This window comes from Wyeomyia smithii, chromosome 1 (genome assembly GCF_029784165.1).
Source record: "Wyeomyia smithii strain HCP4-BCI-WySm-NY-G18 chromosome 1, ASM2978416v1, whole genome shotgun sequence".
In the NCBI taxonomy this organism is placed as follows: Eukaryota; Metazoa; Arthropoda; class Insecta; order Diptera; family Culicidae; genus Wyeomyia; species Wyeomyia smithii.
In genome coordinates, this window is record NC_073694.1 from 177,729,570 (window position 1) to 177,748,036 (window position 18,467).

The 18,467-nt window shown below is 38.2% G+C and overlaps 2 protein-coding genes across 3 annotated transcripts in view; both read right to left on the bottom strand.

Moving 5' to 3' along the window:
• Positions 1-16,346, bottom strand: part of LOC129728478 (cadherin-89D) — a 109,447-nt gene extending 93,101 nt beyond the window's left edge. For both annotated transcript variants that reach the window (XM_055686928.1, XM_055686933.1), the window contains exon 1: positions 15,772-16,346. In XM_055686928.1, coding sequence (XP_055542903.1) covers positions 15,772-15,844 — 73 coding nt within the window. In that variant the 5' untranslated portion in view covers positions 15,845-16,346. The remainder of the gene's footprint in view (positions 1-15,771) is intronic.
• On the bottom strand, positions 2,225-4,038 carry LOC129728490 (uncharacterized). The gene is made up of 3 exons (XM_055686937.1): positions 3,673-4,038; positions 2,682-3,611; positions 2,225-2,620 (listed from the first exon to the last, which is right to left on the bottom strand). Exons 1-3 carry the CDS (start codon positions 3,703-3,705, stop codon positions 2,447-2,449), a joined length of 1,137 nt encoding a protein of 378 aa, XP_055542912.1. The 5' UTR covers positions 3,706-4,038; the 3' UTR covers positions 2,225-2,446.
• Positions 16,347-18,467: the final 2,121 nt, after the last annotated feature.

Here is an 18,467-nt window from a genome sequence, read left to right on the forward strand (position 1 = left end):
AGCAGAAAACAACTAAGTTCTCGTTATTTGTCAATAGATGGCGCTTGTCGATTTTGTCATACGGAAAACTTGATAAAACAAGTTGAGACATTAAACCGTTTTGACGTTGATGATTTTACTGTGGCGTGATTTACTCTCAGTTGTGGGAGAATGTCTGATTTTGTGTAAAAGAATCGTCATTCGCTGGAAGTGTTACTTTTCTCATTTCATTCGCAGAAAACGTTGACTGAAGCGAATCGAGAGTTAAATATTTTTACGGAATTGCTGTTCTTAGTAAAACAACGTCCGATGAACTTGAGAAATTGCTTAACGAGGATCCATAACAAACGCAGGAACAGCTTGCTTCGGTGCTAGAAGTTACCCGACCAGTCATTGCTAAGCGATTGCATGCTCTGAGAATGATTCAAAAACAAGGAACTTGGGTTCCTTTTGATTTGAAGTCAAGGGACGCTGGGTGACGGTTTCGTTTCGCTTGTAAACAACTGCTCCAGCGGCAAAAAAGGAAGAATTTTCTTCATTCCGTCGTGATAGATAGTGAAGAATGGATTTATTGTAGTATGGCTTGGCCGCGTATTGCCAAAGTTGTTGAAACTTACATAAACAGAAACCCTCAAATGAGAAGTCATTGTTCCGTGCGATGGCATGTGGTCTGGCTTGTCAGCAGTTCTGTACGTGTGAAAATATCAAAAAACGGTTTAATTCGTGGATAACCTCAAAGGACTTTTATAGTAACGGTATTCAAGCTTTACGAAAGATGGGACAAAGTGGTAACTAGCGATGGCCAATACTTTGAATGACTTGTATATTTTTGTTAGAAAAAAAAAAGCTCCTAGTAGAAATTGAATTTGCTGTGAAATATTGATAGCAATAAAAGAAATTAAAAAAAATCTCACAAACTTTTCTCAGTGAGTGAATATTGGAAACCTCTGCGGTAATAAAGAGTGCCTCGCTCAGAAGACATAACAGATTCAGTTCTCAGCATATCGGAAAATTATAATCTTGAATGGTTTCCAAAAGAAAAAAAAATACACGGTAGAGACAAATTTCAAAGAATAATTGAAAACAAACACTGTCCAGATTAATATTTTTTGGCCGTGTAATATCAGAATATTTGTAAAAATATGTTTTCTGTTATAAGCCCTATTTAGAGTTCCAAGCGAAGTGAAAATCTCATACAAAATGTTCTTTTTTTTACGCCCGTGAAAAATGCAACCTGCACAAATTTCACTTCGCTTGTAACTGTGAACAAACTCGATCCAGCGAAATCGAAGGTAGTGGATCTCACCTTTTTCACTTGGGTTTACTTTTTTCACGCATGCAAACGCTAGTGAAAAAAACAGCAGCAAGCGAAAACTTGATTTTAAGTGCGTTTATATGCTGTCAGTTGCAGTCAATTCTCACTTCGCGACAATTTCATTTGATTTTAAGTGCAGCACAACTAAAACTATTTAAACAGAAGGTGGAGCTCAAAATGACTGAAGTAATTTCAAATCATAAATAACAAAGATAATTGCATTCAGTTTTGTACCACTCAGTAGGTTCTGAGAGTTTAACGATCGCCAAGAGGAAACACTTTTCTTCGCGCACAGAATAGCGAGGAAAAAAGTGAAAAAAATAATGCGACTGTGTGAAAAAAAAGTCACGCTGCACCCCGGATGAAAGAGAAAGTCATTGTTTGCAACGCGGTTAACGTCACCAGTGGCAACGGAGTGACAGATCGAGAACGAATAAAAATAGGTTTACTGCGATGCGCAACTCATTAACCGATTAGTTCCGAATTTCGCGGCTATAATGGAGAAAATTGATCGGCACTTGAAAGACGATGAAACTTTGCCAGTTAGCACAAATTCGTTGGCTGCTAATTGAGCCCAAATCAGACCCCGAACACGGCAATGCTAACGTGTGAAGCGAGCCTCCGCAGGTCGTCGTATGAGAAGTAACAAAACTAAACACACAAGGAAAAAGAAATTTTTGCGAGAAGAAAGCTGAAACAATACTCATAAGTTGTGATAATTACAACCATCTGTGTGCGGTTATCCCACCCGCACAAAAGGGTGTTTTTTCTGTGTTTGTTCCAAAGGCATAAGGGTGCGAGACCTCAGCTAAGAAGTGGCGAAAGTGCGAACGCGTATTGTCCCATCGCTTCCCACACTTCTTCTTCTTCTGCACTCCACTTTACTTATTCCGATCGGGGTTGTGATTATTGTTGCGTTGAATCGACGGGTTATTATTAGCGCACGTGTGAACAACAGGGGAGTTCGGGGTGCGATGTATCCTTTATTCACTACTTAATACCTAACGATTGTTGCTAAGTCTACCTTCATAGTTAACAATAGAACACTCTTTTAAGCAAGAGCAAACAAACAAGTTAACAATATAAATTTATACTAATTTACATACGCTACTCGATCAATCGTTAGCGTTTCATAACCAGGGAAGCTTGTTTTCAGTTGTAATCCAACAGCACCTGCAGGTTAGGTAACGCTCGTCTCACCGGTTCTAGATCGTCGTATTGAATCCGCTGAAAACCTTCCTGTTTGTGGAACAGAAAACACGAATCAAATACCAACTGTCTCAGGAACCTTAATTTGGATGTGAGATCGTGTAATGCGATAGTTTCCTGAAGGAAAAAAAAGCTTAAAACATCATAGCAGGCTCGGTTGATCGAAAATCAACAATACCAGATGACACTCGACGAAGATCAACTTCTGCACTCGATTGCGGGGATTGAGATCCTTAAGTACTTCAGCCGGAATTGCCACTCCTCCCAGCTCGAACGTGTTCAGGTTAGGAAAGCGATCGAGATATTCGAAAATTTGCTCCGCCCGGATAGTCCGAGCGGTAAAGTGAACACAAAGCCTACTGATTCCGTTGATGTTTTCGGCTATCGATTGCATTGTCCGCGGTGCATCCGTTCCGTTAGTGTGGATAAAGTAACGTTTCAGACTGTCCGCCTTAAAGTAGAAGTTCGATTCATCTGTCACGTTGATAAGTGAAAGGTTTTCCAGATTCGGAAGACTGATCGGGGGACTGGCAGGTCGAACGTATGGATAGTAATCACTTATTAGAAGTAGCTTTAGCTGAGCCAACAGAGACATCTTTTCCAGTGCCTTTGGATTGTTGATGTTCATTTCGGCGATCACCAGATCGACAAGATCGGTTGCATACTCACAGATCGCAGCAAGCATCGATTCCTTCAGACCCATTCCCAGAGGGATGTATTTGGCACGTGTGTCGAATAGTTGGAGTTTTCGGCTGCGCAGCAGCCTTTCGGAAACGCACGACTCCAACCGTAAATCCGCCATATTGAAATAGAGTGACTCCGCATACTCGGATATTATTCGTACAACGAACTTCACAATCTTTAACCGGGCTTCGGTCAGCGGACTGCCCAAGTTCACCTTCAAGATAATGCTGTAGTACTCTCGATCAGATTTCTCCAAAATCTGGGCCATTTGTCTTAACTTGATCAACGATTCGTTCAGGTTAATCACCAATCGGAATCGTTTGATGTATAGCTCTGAGAAAACTATCTGATTCCAGCGGTGACATACGAGAGCCGCTGTTTTAATGTCCTCCAGCGGAAGATAGTCAAACACATCGCAAAGTATCTGCAATTAAAGAAACAGTGAAACTAAATCACTTTCGACGGGACGTCCATTTTCTGCAAACCTCAAACGGTAGATCGTCGATGCCAAGCGACATTTCTTTGTCACGTACTTTAGGCGTGAGCCCTGGTTCACTTTCCGCGAATCGTGATTTTATTACTCAGTTTTCAGGCGCACTTCCTTTCCACCGAGAAAGCATAAACTTGCACTTCTCCGGCGTTGATGCAAAAATGCTTTCTTTATCTCTTCGTCAGCAGTTAAAAAAATATATGCAAAAGTGAAAATTTACGACGCAACAACACACTACCGCGTCAATGTCAAGTTCAGTCCCGCCGCACTCAGCTGATAGAAGCAGAACGAACGATCCACTCGTGAACGCGCTTTGTTATTGTTTGGCAAACGTCGCCACCGCAGATTCATCCGACATCGAACGGCTTTGGTCTAATCCAAAGGAAAACGGAAAATGAATGTGAAAACTTCGCCAGTGCGCATGTCTGCTTCGAACAGCTGGCCGATGGCCGATGGTGACAGGGTTGAAGTACTTTTCTAAGAACAAATAGAACATTTAAAGCTCAAAGTATTGACAGCAACTTCTTTACCCAGCTTGAAACTGAAACAATATCATCCATCATGTTTATCTTTTGTTTTATCTTTTGAACGAACGAGTAATTTTCCAAAAAATTTCAAGCGAATTATTCAATGTTCTCAAATAATTCTCGCCTAAGTTTTCAAAAAAACCTAAGTAACAATGAGAGATTGTCTTCTCTCTTACTGTGATTCGTGAATTACCAGCGTCATTATACAAGTTTTCAACGACTGTTTGCCAGAAATCGAAAGATTACAACATTACCTACTTTACTATGCAAACAGTATCATGGAAAGAGTTAAATGACTTAGTTATTGATCAAAGAGAAAGTATATAAACAAAGAGAGCAAGATCGCGCGAAATGACCCATGGTCGAATATCGACCATTTTTGATTTGAATGAAATTTTGCACACGTATTTGGCTTAGCAAACTGAGCATTTTTCACAGGTGGAGAGAATTTTTACACCCATGAGTTACATTCTAAAAGGGCGTATGCCTGTTGGCATAGGTTTTATTCGAAGCATTGTAGCCCAGAAACCGTTGGTTGTATAGAAAAACTGTCTGAGAATGAGTTGTAGGGAATTAAAAATGCACCATAAAAAAATGTACACTGTTCAAAAAAAAATTTTTTGACCAAAAAAAATTAAAAATAAACATTAAATTTCAATTAAAATAAAAGAGTTGATTTATTTTTTAAGAAACTTGACGTTAATACGCAACTTTGAAAAAAAAATTCCAGGATGGAGAAATGAAAAAGGATTTTTTTATGGTAGATTATTTTTTTTATAAAAATTCTAATTTAAACATTTTTCAAAATATTTGTATTCTGATGATTTTAAAAGATGCAGAGAGTTATTTTGAATCAAAAAGCTCTTGGTAAACATTCTAAAGGCATCGGTTTTCGAGTTATTTTTAATTTAAACTCGAAAAATTATCAATATTTCGGAAAATACACGTTTTTCTTAATTTGTCCATGGTTCTCCAGCAAAAACCATACGTTCATTGGAATGCTTGATATTTTTTTCATGGTGCATTTTAAATTCCCTACAACTCATTCTCAGACAGTTTTTCTATACAACCAACGGTTTCTGGGTTACAATGCTTCGAATAAAACCTATGCCAAAAGGCATACGCCCTTTTAGAATGTAACTCATGGGTGAAGAGTCCCTCAATGTTACTTAAGCCCTTTTGAAAAGTTACGCGAGAATTGATTGATTTTAACACTTATCCATTCCGTGCTGACTAAATTCGCACACTGATCATCTCATCCACGCCGGTTTAAATTCTTCCATGGAGAAATTCTTATCGATGTTAAACAAACAGCGTAGAGTAAAAAGAAAGTTTTTTTTTTTGAGGAAAGCACCTGATGCATTCGACACATTTCATTCACTGTTGACTGTTTTACAAGAAAGAATACAGAAGGAGAGTCGAAGAATTCCTCATCCTGGAGCATTTTCGAAATACTGAGAATAATTTAGTGTAAATTTGGTAATTAAATGAACTGAATCTGTTACTGGGAGTTTGTTCATTACTGTAGAGGTTCCAAGGTTTTAAGTCTTCTTTCTTGTGGACAGTCGCCAACATTGAATTTACCGGATCCAGTCACGGCACGTTGTTTCACTTACAGCACTTTTTGAACTCTCCATGTGCTTTAGCCATCATTTTTAGTAAACCAATTCTTTTGCAAAGATTTATAGTCATTTTACTGAAGCCCGTTAAAAGAATGAAGTTGATTAAGTTTATCTGTATTCATATGAATTTATTGAGTACACTAAAGTCATTTTTTACGCGGGGATACGTTCCAAATTTGTATGGGCCCGCGTAAAAAACGACTTTTTTGAGTTGCAAATATAACGAAGAAAACCGTTCCAAAACGTTTTAGCCTCGTTTGAATAGAATAGTGGGCAATCTAGAGACCAAAATGCAATATTTTACATTTTGAGTATTTACACCAAAATTTGTGATTTTTTTCGAAAACGGATATATGATCACTCGTGGTCTAAAACGGAAAACGTGAATGAAATGAGGTCGATATCTTGTACCGTTTTTGAGTAATGGAGGAAATCAACCCGCGTGAAAAAAAAACGCGTAAAAACGACCTTACTGTATCTTACATGTTTTCACAAATTCAAGTGATTCACATCACTGTTTTCATCTTTGGTGTGTGTCTGGAGTGTATGTGTGTGTTTTAGTTGCTGTTTTTACCTTCGAATTGTAAAGTATTTACCTCAGGATTGTCCACTCTGGTGGCGCTTGAGTTAAAAGCGGCTCCCAATCACAGTTGTAGTTTAATGAAAAACATTCATTATCTTCTTCCAAATACACGTAGTAGCCTTGAAAAAGGCCGATCAATTCAACTGCAAATTTTAACCAATTATCACAGAAATGCGCCATACATAAATAAATAAGCCAAACCATTATTTCCAGTTTTCTCATTTCCCCACCTGTGCAAATTTTTATTTCGTTTGTTGAAATACTAATGTACGAAAAATAAACCTCATTTCTGTTTTAGACCTATCTTCCAAATAGCTTCGCCTTTTTTTCAAGTTCTCACAGTTTGTCCCAGTTCGTAATATAATATGGATTTTCATTGATTGGAATTGAAACCTGGCTTTTCTTACTTCATCACGTATGGTACCGGTACAGTTTTGGAATGGATTATACAGTGATCACCCGATTATATCACCCCCTTGATGATGTTTGGGGTGATACAATAAGGAAAGTAATAAAATCGGGAAATATTTTTTATTAATATTTTTTATGAAATTACCATCTTTCCAATAATTTAATACGTAAAATCAGCGATTTGAATTACTACAAGAAATCTAGTCATATGAAAAAGCAGTTCTATCCGTCTTTCTGTCTCTCTGATCCTTATAGACGTGGAAACTACTGTACCAATCGGCGTGAAAATTTGTATGTGAGGGTTGAGGCCGGAAAAAAGTTTAAAAATTTGGAAAAATATGAAAAAGTTAGTACGAAAATTGGAATTTTTTGTGCCTTTTGAAAGGAAACTTCATATGGTTCTTAATATGTAAGAGATTTGCTAAAGACACTATGCTAGACTCAGATCTCAATCAAATGAAGAAGGGAGTTTTCTATCTAATTTCTAGGTGATTCGATCACCTTATTTTATCAAAAGATGCGTTGCTTGATAGCTTAAAAAATATATGAAAATACCTTATAGCTTGAATCACTATTCAAATAATCAAACGAAAACGCCAAAATAAAACATTATATCCAGAATGATGTTATTCTACACAGAGCTGTGCAAAAGTACTAAAATATTGAATCTGAATAGAAAATCATTTCATATTGACATTTTTTGTGATGAAATGTTATATGATGATAAAATCGGGTAAAAAAGGAGATGAAATCGGGGGCCGATAAAATTGGGGGCAGATAAAATCGGGTACTAATGTAATCGGGTGATTACTGTACCTATAGCAGAAAAAGTGCATTTCCGATTAACTAGGTATATTCTGTCGACCGTGTCAGGGAAAGCAAGCATTAAGCGACGAATCAGAGATCGAAATCTGCGTTTCGACAAGGCTTGACCATTTTCGGTAGTACAATACTTCGAATAATAAAAATACATTTTTCTGCCTTTGGGTAGCTGCATGAATGATTTTCCAATCGGTTGCCGTAAGAATTGAGGAAATTGTTTGGAAAATGACTGAGTTTAAAGCGTGTGAAAGTGGACAATTTTCGTGACGCTCTCGATGCTTTCGGTTTTTGAAATTGAACCCCTGTATATGTTACCGTAAGACGTATTCTAGGTCAAAAATTACGTAATTGAGGCTCAAGTTCTGAGTGTTCCTCTGCTTGTGAAAACCTTTTTGCTCTACTTGGAATTTGTTCGAAAACTCCCGGCTCGCAGATTTACAGGGCGAATAGAAAAAACCTCATAGCGAATATTTTTTGCAGAAAAACAAGTGAATTTGAGAAACTAAATCAATTTTTTTGTGTGAAATTATGCCTGAAACATTTATTAGCCCATCATGGTCAGGAAGTACAAACCAAAAGTTCCAAAAACCGTTAAAAATGGATCCACTCCGCCTGAGGCAAGCTGTTGAGATTTTACGCAGAAAAAACTGTCCCTTTGTCAAGTGAGTCAACTACTATGTAATTAGTTAGATATTACCTTAAAACCCCAACCTAGCAGATAACCAAACCGTAAACAAAAACGTGTCGTAAGTTTGAATCATTTACTGCCTGAAGCTCGATATGGACGGACAAAGACATCAACAACTCAGGAAAATTTAACCAAGGTTCCAGCTCTACCAGGACAAAGTGTTCATGGATGTCGTGTCCCAGACGAAATACAGAAAGATGGCGGCTGGATTCAGGCATTGGTTTATACTCAGGCTCCCCATCAAACCTTCGTTCACGTCGAATTCTACAGAACCTCGGCAGATACATCTAGACACAAAAAACTCAATTTTTTCGTGTCCAACGTACAGATAGAACATCGCAGTATTCAGCATTTGTTTTTCTTTTAATTTTTTTCACAACATTGCTGAAGGAAGCTGAAAAACCGCTGAAAAACCGAAAACGCCAACAGTAAGGCCTTGTTTTATAAAACAATTTTGCTAAAGACATTGAGTACATAAAATCAAATTTTCCCAGTCAAATCTAAAGCGATCATGATTTTTTGAATTTAGACCACTTTGCACTGTGAGATTTTCTTTGTACTTTACGACCTTCAGAAGAGCTTTACTCAAAAATGTACCGTACGATGATTTTGAAATTCTGACCAGAGGTTCTGGACGTCATAACGAATCGAATGGTGTACTCAGATTTTTTGGAGCATTTTTTTATAATAACGGGGTGTGAAAGTGGGAGCACCGTGTAGTGTATAGCTTTTGACAGTACAATCCCGCGCTATACCGTTCTAGTGTATACTTTTGAGCCATAGGGGTCATAGGGAAAGTGAGGTTAAAGTGATTCGGTGAGATGGTCAATTGAAGTCAGAAGTATAACAAATACAGTGCTTTTTCGATTTGATCAACAGTCATTTTTATCGAGAAAGCAATTACTTTCAATAAGTAATTTCCTTTTTCGAAACCGAATTCAGTTCCACCTACACTGTTTTACATCTTCAAATGAATGATTACGAGGCGCTAAGAAGTGCCATTGATTTTATCACAGCTGTGACACCTGGAAAATCTGTCAATTTTCTGGTCATTGCGAATTACCGTTTGCATACGACGTAGGTCGTTTCTTGCTTCCTTGTGATTCCAGGAGGCATTTCCCTTAACCTGATTATCAAACGATTCTCTCGGACTGTGTCGTACGAAAGTTTGAAGCTGGCTGCTTTCGAGTTGTATTTCGTGCTATCCTAATTATATGCAGTTGAACATCGGGCCTCGTCCTAAATAACGAACAGAATTTTGCTCGAAAGCGGTCGACGGTACAGGTAAATTTTAAATTTTTTATTTGTAGATTTAGAGAGAGTCATAAGTGTTGAAGTCTGGTCCTTGATGTCGTTTGTCAAAAACTAATATATTTCGCGCACTACGTTCATCTGTATGCCCACAAACAATGTTCAGCGCAGTCCGTCCTCTTTATCGAATTCCCTCATTCTATCATCTACGCCGTACCGCCTGCTTGTTGCGATAGTCATCTCTGAAGGTAAGATAATCACACGGGCAGTGGTGGGTACCATTCCGCTAATTCGCTAATCGCTAATTAGCGACGCTAATATTTAGTTGGTGGTTTGGCGATTTCGCCAATTTTTGAGCTGGTTAGTGAACTGCTAGCGTCGTTAAAATTTTGGCCTTCGAATCGCTAATTTACCAAATGTTGTAGAGAAGCGACAATAGAACTATTTACAAAAAAAACTGTGAGTTACTGATGGCGGACATAAATTGCTTCGAATGACAAACATATTATACTGCGAAAGTTACTTTCGCAACGTATGTTTCATTCAAACAACGTTCAATTGTTTTAATCATCTATAGTTTTTCTTTTTACACACAAGTGCAAGTGAGTAAAAAGGTTATACGGCGATTTCGTATTACCGGTGAAAGTGAAACCAATGCTAAAATCCTCTTTTTTTTTGGTGGAGGAACGCGAGCGCTTACCATGGGATGATCGGCTTTATGTGTTATGTTTAATGTATAATTCATTGCATTGCATCTTGTGTGCGCAGTGGACTGACGTCGATATGGATACTTCATACATCTCGCCTGCGCTGTTAGTTAGCTGTTTCGAAGTTTATCGTTCGTGTTCTGAACGGACGATTACGGACGTTTTGACCAGTTTTATACCCTTGTTTTATGAATTTTGTAGCTTTTGAACAAATATTGAAACACGTAGACAATTTTTATTTAATTATGTTGAAATCTCATCAGCCAACATGGCAACTAAATTTTGATTGCGATTGTTTTGTCATTTTCACTCTGTCTTTTTCGATATGCATATTTGCATCTTCATAAATTTACGACCTGTGGATGCATGAAACTTTGCCAGTTTTTATACTCAGTAGGTATCTTCGCTTAATTATTCGAGAAGTAAGAAACAACCAGCGCGAAGCACCATGCCTCTGTGCGTATGCATCGGAAAGAGGAAATAGAACGGTCGCGCATAATGCTCCGGTGCAAACGCGCTAAAGATTTTCGGTGTGTTGTGACTACTGAGGTGTCATCATTTATTTGAAGACTACCCGCCCGTTGGTTCTATTTCAGCACGTTGCGATTCAGAGTAGGTTTGGAATTCATCGCGACAAAATATCGTAATTATTCGCAATAAATATCGGGATTACATTGTTTGGTGTGACTGTTAACGATTGATAGGTTGCCGAAGATAACTAGAAACTTCGATTCTCCTGTATGCCGATGCAGCGATCGTGGCGCGGTTCTAATCATATCGTCTCCTGGTGACCGGTTGCCCGGAGTCCGAGAAGTAACCATACAACAATGACAATATCACACGCTAGCCTGATTAGTTGAGAGAATTCGTTATCGATATTGTTTTTGGCACATTTTGCATGTGTAGGATAAGTACAACGATACACCGTGCCCCTGTGCTGAGTCGAGAAAATTTCCAGCTCGAAAAAATCCTCGACCTGAACGGGAATCGAACCTGACATCACAACCGACCGACAACGCTAACCACAGAACCACGGGGATCGCCACCACCACAAAGACCATTGTTGGATTTACCTCCAGTCCAACACGAGATAGGGATGCTGGGCTTGCGTTATTGCCGCGTTAGCGGCCTAACCAGAGATTGCGCTCGCACTCGAAATAACTTTACCAATTGTGTCCAGCCGTGGACCACGCCGAATGCCTTGCAACTCAATCCGCCTCTTTGGATGGTTGCAATGAATAAGGAAACTAACACCTTGTTCTATTCCGCGAATTACTTAGACGCACTATTTTTATTCAATAAACAGTGAAAGTGTATTTTATAATTATATTTCTAACTGCTAATTTAATATAAGGATGAGTTATAAATTCCTGGCGGTCTTCCTGAGTCGCTCTTGTTGAAGTTCAAAATGGGAGTGATGACTGCTGCTGATCCGAAAGTGGGCCAAGGTGAAGTGAGTCCAAGCGGCGATGTTTTTCTCCCGAAGTGATCGTTGCGCCTCCCGATTGATCCCGATACCGATCCTCCTCGATTGGCAGATCAACAGTCTCGCTCTCACGGTAGTGATAAGGGCTCACCACCACTTATCAGTAGCGGGTTTGGTTGACGCTAACGATGATGATGATGATAATGATGGTTGGTGTGTGATTTGCCGCTGTGACCGTCTTCAGTTCCCGTGTGCCAACAACCATCAATAATGATAAATTAACGTATGATCATACTGATGCTCTTCGGGAAACCTTAAATTCTGCGCAAGAGGGGCACAGTGCGCGAAATGTAGCGATTACCTGCCATCCGACTGACTCATGCGCTGGTGTTTAGGATAAGTGTCCTAAATGCCAAAATAAACATGAATCACTACGTACCTTTTATCAAGATCAAGATCATCTATTCGCATTAAAACTTATCACCGCCGCTGCGCTTTATCTGAAACATGATTTTGTGAATGTAGCGAACAAGATCACCACGATGTTCTTCCCATGGGGAGACGCTGGAAGAATTCGAAACTGCAGTTTTTCTACAAAATCTACTCCTTCCTACTCAAACTCCATGGATAGAAGATTTCGCTGATCGTATCTACCCTCCCTTTGTACCTAACCGTTTGAGTTTCATATCTTTTCCCTCAGCTAATGCTAATGACGAATTATGTGACTCTTTTAATTTAGAGGAATTGAGTTTGGTCCCAATTCAATGCCATAACTCAACTCCAGGTTTTGATGGAGTGTGAAGGTTCTGGTTCTTAAGAAACCAAAAGACTGGAGGCAGTTTATGATCGAGTTGTTTGCTAAATTGGTGCAGGTCGATTTTGCGAACATGAGGCGTACAGACCGATATGCATGTTTTCGTGTTTCGGAAGCGGAAAGAGGGAATATTTTATCCCTCACTCAACACGGTTTCAGGCGAGGTAAAGGAACTAGAGATTATCTAGCTCTTTTGACTTTTTTTAATTCAGTTGACACTTGCCAAGTAAGGAGAATTAACCGTTGTTTTTCTGGTCGTTCAAGAAGCTCATGATTCTGTTCTGTTTGATCTTCTGTTGAATAATTGATCAAATTGAATGTTCTAATAAAATTTGCGAAATGAATTTCAAACATGATGGCAGTAAAAGAGATGAACTTTTATTTTACGAATTCGTTACGGATTACTAGAATTAGTCACTTTAAGGTCTTGTCTCAGTCCCTATTTGTACAACGCTTATGTTAGCGAGATCGATACATGTATTGATAATTAATGCACCACAAAAAATCAAAATAATGGTCGCAGTGGTCCAAATCTTACAAAAAAAATATGCACATTAGTTCAACTGGCAGACGATAAAGCTGGTGACCTGAGTATCTGGGCCATGTCACAACATTTCACATTCTTATCAGAAAAAAAACTGAGTTTTGAGTATTCCCGATTAAACAAGTTTCATCGTTAGTGGAATTAAAATTCAACAATACGTCGCTCCCCAGAACATTCTCAATTAGATACTCAGGAGACTATTTTGATTCAAAATGCAAATGGAGAGTACACTACGATTACTTCATGAAGATGATCACTGGATCTAGATGTGGTACATCTGCACATCCAGATAGTCGAATTACACTCTACAAAACTACCGTTTGATAAGTAATTGAATATGGTAGCCACGCGGTCGGATATGCAGCTATATCTGTTAACTTTGTTGTTCTTAAGTTGAACGTTTACAAAATCGTTGTCTTAGAATTGCTTAGAAATTGGTAGTATAACCTCAACACACACTCAATCCTTGGAAGTGATGTGTGGTATCCCTTCTCTAGCCATACGTTTTCAAGAGCTCGAATCTAGATTCCTCATAGATTGTTTCCAAAAAAAAAAATCATCCGAATGTGACGGTGCCTGACAAAGTTATTGAATAGAAATCTGGTTCTCGTTATCCGTTCAATTACCGTATTGGTATCACTCTGTCAAACCCTTCGCAAAGAAATTATTTCAATTTTGAATTCGAACTGTTGACACTAAGTTAGTACAGAATTTGAAAGGAATCCCAGAGCAGTATTTCTTTCTAGTTTAGGAAAGCATAAGCTTGATGTTATACGGATGGGGTTGATCTGGGTTTCTCAGTCTTTTTGAAGATATTATACAACTATCTGTGTAAATTGCCCGACGTTTCGGCCGTGTTTGGTGGCCTTTTTCAAGGTAACTACTAAACTTCTTCAAAACTTCTTCAAAAAGACTGAGAAAGCCAGACTAATTCCATCCATCCCAGCTTTTAAATTGTTCAGCATCACCATAAAATCCTGCTATATGGCCCATATACAAATTACGCAAAGGTTCGAGGGAAAATACAATGCGTGAAATTTAAACACGAATGCTAACGGGTGAGAAGAGAAAATATTAGACAAAATTTTCGTAGGTTTTAAGCATGTACCACAATTCATCCCTGCGGAATTCATCTCTATAGACTCTAGACTATAGAAACCTGATACTTCCACGAAATCCGCGAGACTCGAAAAAAAACTTTTTCGAAAGAGCCCAAATTTCTATCATTGTTTTAGGAAGCACCTCAATATCTATCATAGTTGATTTGCGGACAAATCAAGCCAATTAGAAAGTGTTTTCAGTACTTAAACTGTATAAAAAAATTTGATTGTTTTATTAGTATAATACACCACTTAAAGTATGCCTTGAGAAATTTCATGAATTGTTACTGACATTAAAGGAGCGTTAGATCATCCAATGTATGCAGATAGCATTAAGGTGCATGACAAAGTTTTGAAATGAGTTATTAGGTGAGTTCAAGAAGGGAAAAGCTAATAAATCCAATGATACGGAGTTTGTTATGTGGACGAAAATCCACGTAGATTGTCCATACAAAATTGAAGAGCTTTTAAAAAACATTATACATCTTAAAGCCTGTAAATCTGCAAAGATATGTCTATTGACATAAAAAATTAAGAAAAAAATTTATAGAGATTGGAATGGTTCTTTTCGAATTAGGAGTAAGCCCTTTTTAAAAGCTGTAGAATTTATGATAAGTATTTCAAACTTTACTCAAGAAAAAAAAACCACCTTGAATATTTTTTCAAATGGAAAAATGAATGCATGAGAAAAAATGCTATTTGAACTATTCGTTATGCTGGGATTAGTTTCTTCTTTCTAAACTTTTTAAGATTATCATGTTTTTTTTTTATCATTGAGAATATTCGATCAGAAATTCGTGACCAAACATCTACGCTAAACGGTTTATGAGATAAATAAATAAGAGAAAAGATAAAATAAATATATCACCCAATCCAGCGCATCTAATGTTGTGTCAAAACCAATGAAAGAAAAAAAACTACGCCAAAAGGGACGAACCGGTCGAATCGAACGACGCAAAATAACCCAACAACTTGGCCCCGCAGTGATTTACGATCCGATTCCCCTTCTCATATTCGACATTCGATTAGCTGCGGAATCGGAAAGCATCTACCGTTTCCCGTTTCCTCTTTATATTGCGACTCCGAGCCGAGCCGCGAACGCAGCAGGCCACGGCCCAGCACCGGTCATGTGTGTGGTTGCAAAACTGAAGTTGTTTTTTTTTATATTCGTTATTTTGCCTGCACGCTTCGAAGCCTACTTCGGCGAATGACACTCTTACTTCCGTGGCTCCTCTCAGCCAGCTCAAGGGTGTACGAGCGAACCAGTTCTAGTGCGTAGAGCAGGTGTCCAGTTTGTGCACATCTCGGTTTCATAGCCTACTAAACCGTTACCCAAAAGACTTGCAGGAGAGAAAATTACGGCTGACGGGCACGCGGCGATTTTGCCGTTTGGATAGCGATGATGACGACGCGATTGTGGTTTAACTGGATTGAAATACTCGTTGCATCCAGTTTCGAGTTAGCCAGCTTCGTTCGCTAGTCACAGTTAGTTAGTAGTATGTAGCACACTATGTCCCATTTCTGCTGATGCAGTACAGGTTTTTCTTTTACTGACTGACCCACTTCCCTTGAACCGTCGGAGGCTACCGGAATACCAACCTTTGCTCGGGTTTGAGTTGAAGAAAAGCAGGAACAACAGCAGGATACTGCTGCGCGCTAGAAGACTCATCATTTTTTGGGTATCCTTTCCACCGTGATGCACTCGCGATTGTTACACTAGGTTATGTCACTTTCGGTAATCTGCCTTCACACCACCTTTCTCTAATAGGATCTGTAACTGATTCTCAATTACATGAACTCTGATTGCACTGCTCATTTTCTTATCCAAATTCTTCTCCAGCATTCACATAACAATCACTTGTTTTTTTTCTTCTTCCACCTATTATCACTTAAATCTCGCACAAACTCGCTTGTTCGCTTGGCGTCCCGAGTGATCTTCAGCCGATCGCAGCAGGCGCGTCCAACCGTTCGAACCGTTTCATCTAAACTGTAACAGCAGGAATTCCACCAAGTCTGGCGATAATCCGTACACAGATTGGGTTGGGATTGGGTTGTTACAGATTAACCACCGTTTTCGCCACTTAACTACTGCGGCACGCGCGCGCGCCCGTTCTGCACCGAGATCAACGCCGATGAACCAACAAAACAGGAAAAAACGATCCTCCCCGGTGGGCTGGAGTTGCGCGAATGTGAGCCACCGGACGGCCGAGCGATGCGCGTAGGTACCGAACCATACTAACCCATCGGAAGCCTCTCTGCTGGGCTGAGTGTGCGCGAAAAAAAGCTCGCTCTTCGCGCGGAAGAAAGCACAGCCGGAGAAATGGCATCGCAGTTGGCCTGGTCGCGTAGGCTTCTGCGATGTTTTTACTTGCCGGTTTGCGCTACCAGCGAGAGTGGCATTCAAAGAGAAAAAAGAAACGGAGAAAGATTGAAGCTGTAGGCTTTGATTTGACATCATCGGAAAATGAGCTTTCTTTTGAGGTAACTTTCAGTGGCTTCGTAAGGGTGGCTAGTATTACTGGAGACAAACTCAACGAACCTTTCGAGCTTAATGCCTGTATACCAAAGCCTCCATACATACAGTGTTCTAGGAATTTGAAACGAAATTGATAATTTGTTAGTATTTTGTAATATTTTCATGAATTTCCAATCAGTACCGTCATGTAAAATTAGGCTCAGAATCAGACAGAAAATAACTCTAATTCAGCCCAAGTCCAAGTAAAAAATGGCATAGTATTCCTCAAGCAACTAGTACAAATTTGCTGTTTATTCGTTATCAAAACATTATTTTGAAAATAATCAACCGCAAATTTCTAATAGATGAAGAAAAAAAACCGCAAATTTGTGCAATCAGAAGTTGAAGAGAATGTAATTGTCACGAACAAAAGAGAAAATAAAACAAGAACTTCGACAAGAAAGCAAAAATGATGATAAGAGGTAAAGCGCGACAAAAATGAAACGTAAAAATGAAATGATGAAGGTAAAATGAGACAAAATTCAGACACGAACAACGCAAAAAACGACAAAGAAAAATCGAGATGCTAAGATGAAAACGATTTGGAACAAAAGAAGAAGAAAAAAACACTCAAAAACAATACAAAGATGAAACAAAACAGAGGGTGTCTCTGTTGGGACCAAATTTGGTATGAATAAAACAAAAAAACAATAACGAGAAATAAAGCTCAAACAAAAATAAGACAATCATTTAGCGACAATAACACTACTTAAGACAGTCAAACAAAATTGATACAAAAGTGAAACAATAATAAAAAAAAAACAAACGGAAATGAGAGACGAATAAGACATAAATGATACGAAATAAAATCAATAACAAGACGAACGTAAAACAAACATATGCCTAAAACAAGAGAAGTAGAATACGATAAAAATAATACAAAATCGGGATAAAAAGGATCAAATATGAAACGTATATTACAAAAAGTTGTGACATGGATGATCCAAGAATAAGACAAAACTGGAACCAGAATGAGCTTAAATTGGCGCAAACGAAAAACGATAATGACACAAAATTAAATAAACACTGACATGAATGAACTCAATTCCACTAAAACTGAGACAATAATGAATTGTAAATTAGACACAAGAAAAAAAACGAAATAAGACAGACAAGAGAAAAAATGAGACAAAAATTAAATAAAATAAAAATCTAACAGCCAAAAAAAGAAATTAAATTTAACTGAAAATTAGATAAATGCTAGGTAAAAGCGAGTTTAAAAAGGGAGCGAAAATGAAATAAGGTTGGAACAAAAAAAAATTATAATGAGGCAAAAATCCACAAAAATGAAAAAATCCACAAAAGTAACATATTTACATTTCTAAAAAAATCAGATGAATAACAAGCACAATTTCAGCAAAATCAAGACAGAGAGATGAATTAAACGTGAGACAAAATTGAAACAAAAATTAGCCATACAAGAGACCATACATAGGCGGCTAAATTGAGCAATCGGACCGAACTAATGGAGAAGTAATAAAGAAAATTAAACAAATGAAAGTTAAACAGAAAAAAAAACAACAATGAAACGCTAATGAAAAAGAAATTTTACTAAAAAAGGTAACACGAAACAAAAATAGAGGTAAAATAAGGCGATAAATGAGACAAACTTACGATAAGAACGGCGCGTAAATATAATAAAATGAAGACAGATGTAGGATGAAAACGAAGCTAATTCGGAACAAAAGAAAAACAAAAATGAGACTCAAACAAGATAAAAATAAAAACAAAAAACACAAAAATCAAACAATAATAATACAGAAAAAAGACACAATTGCAA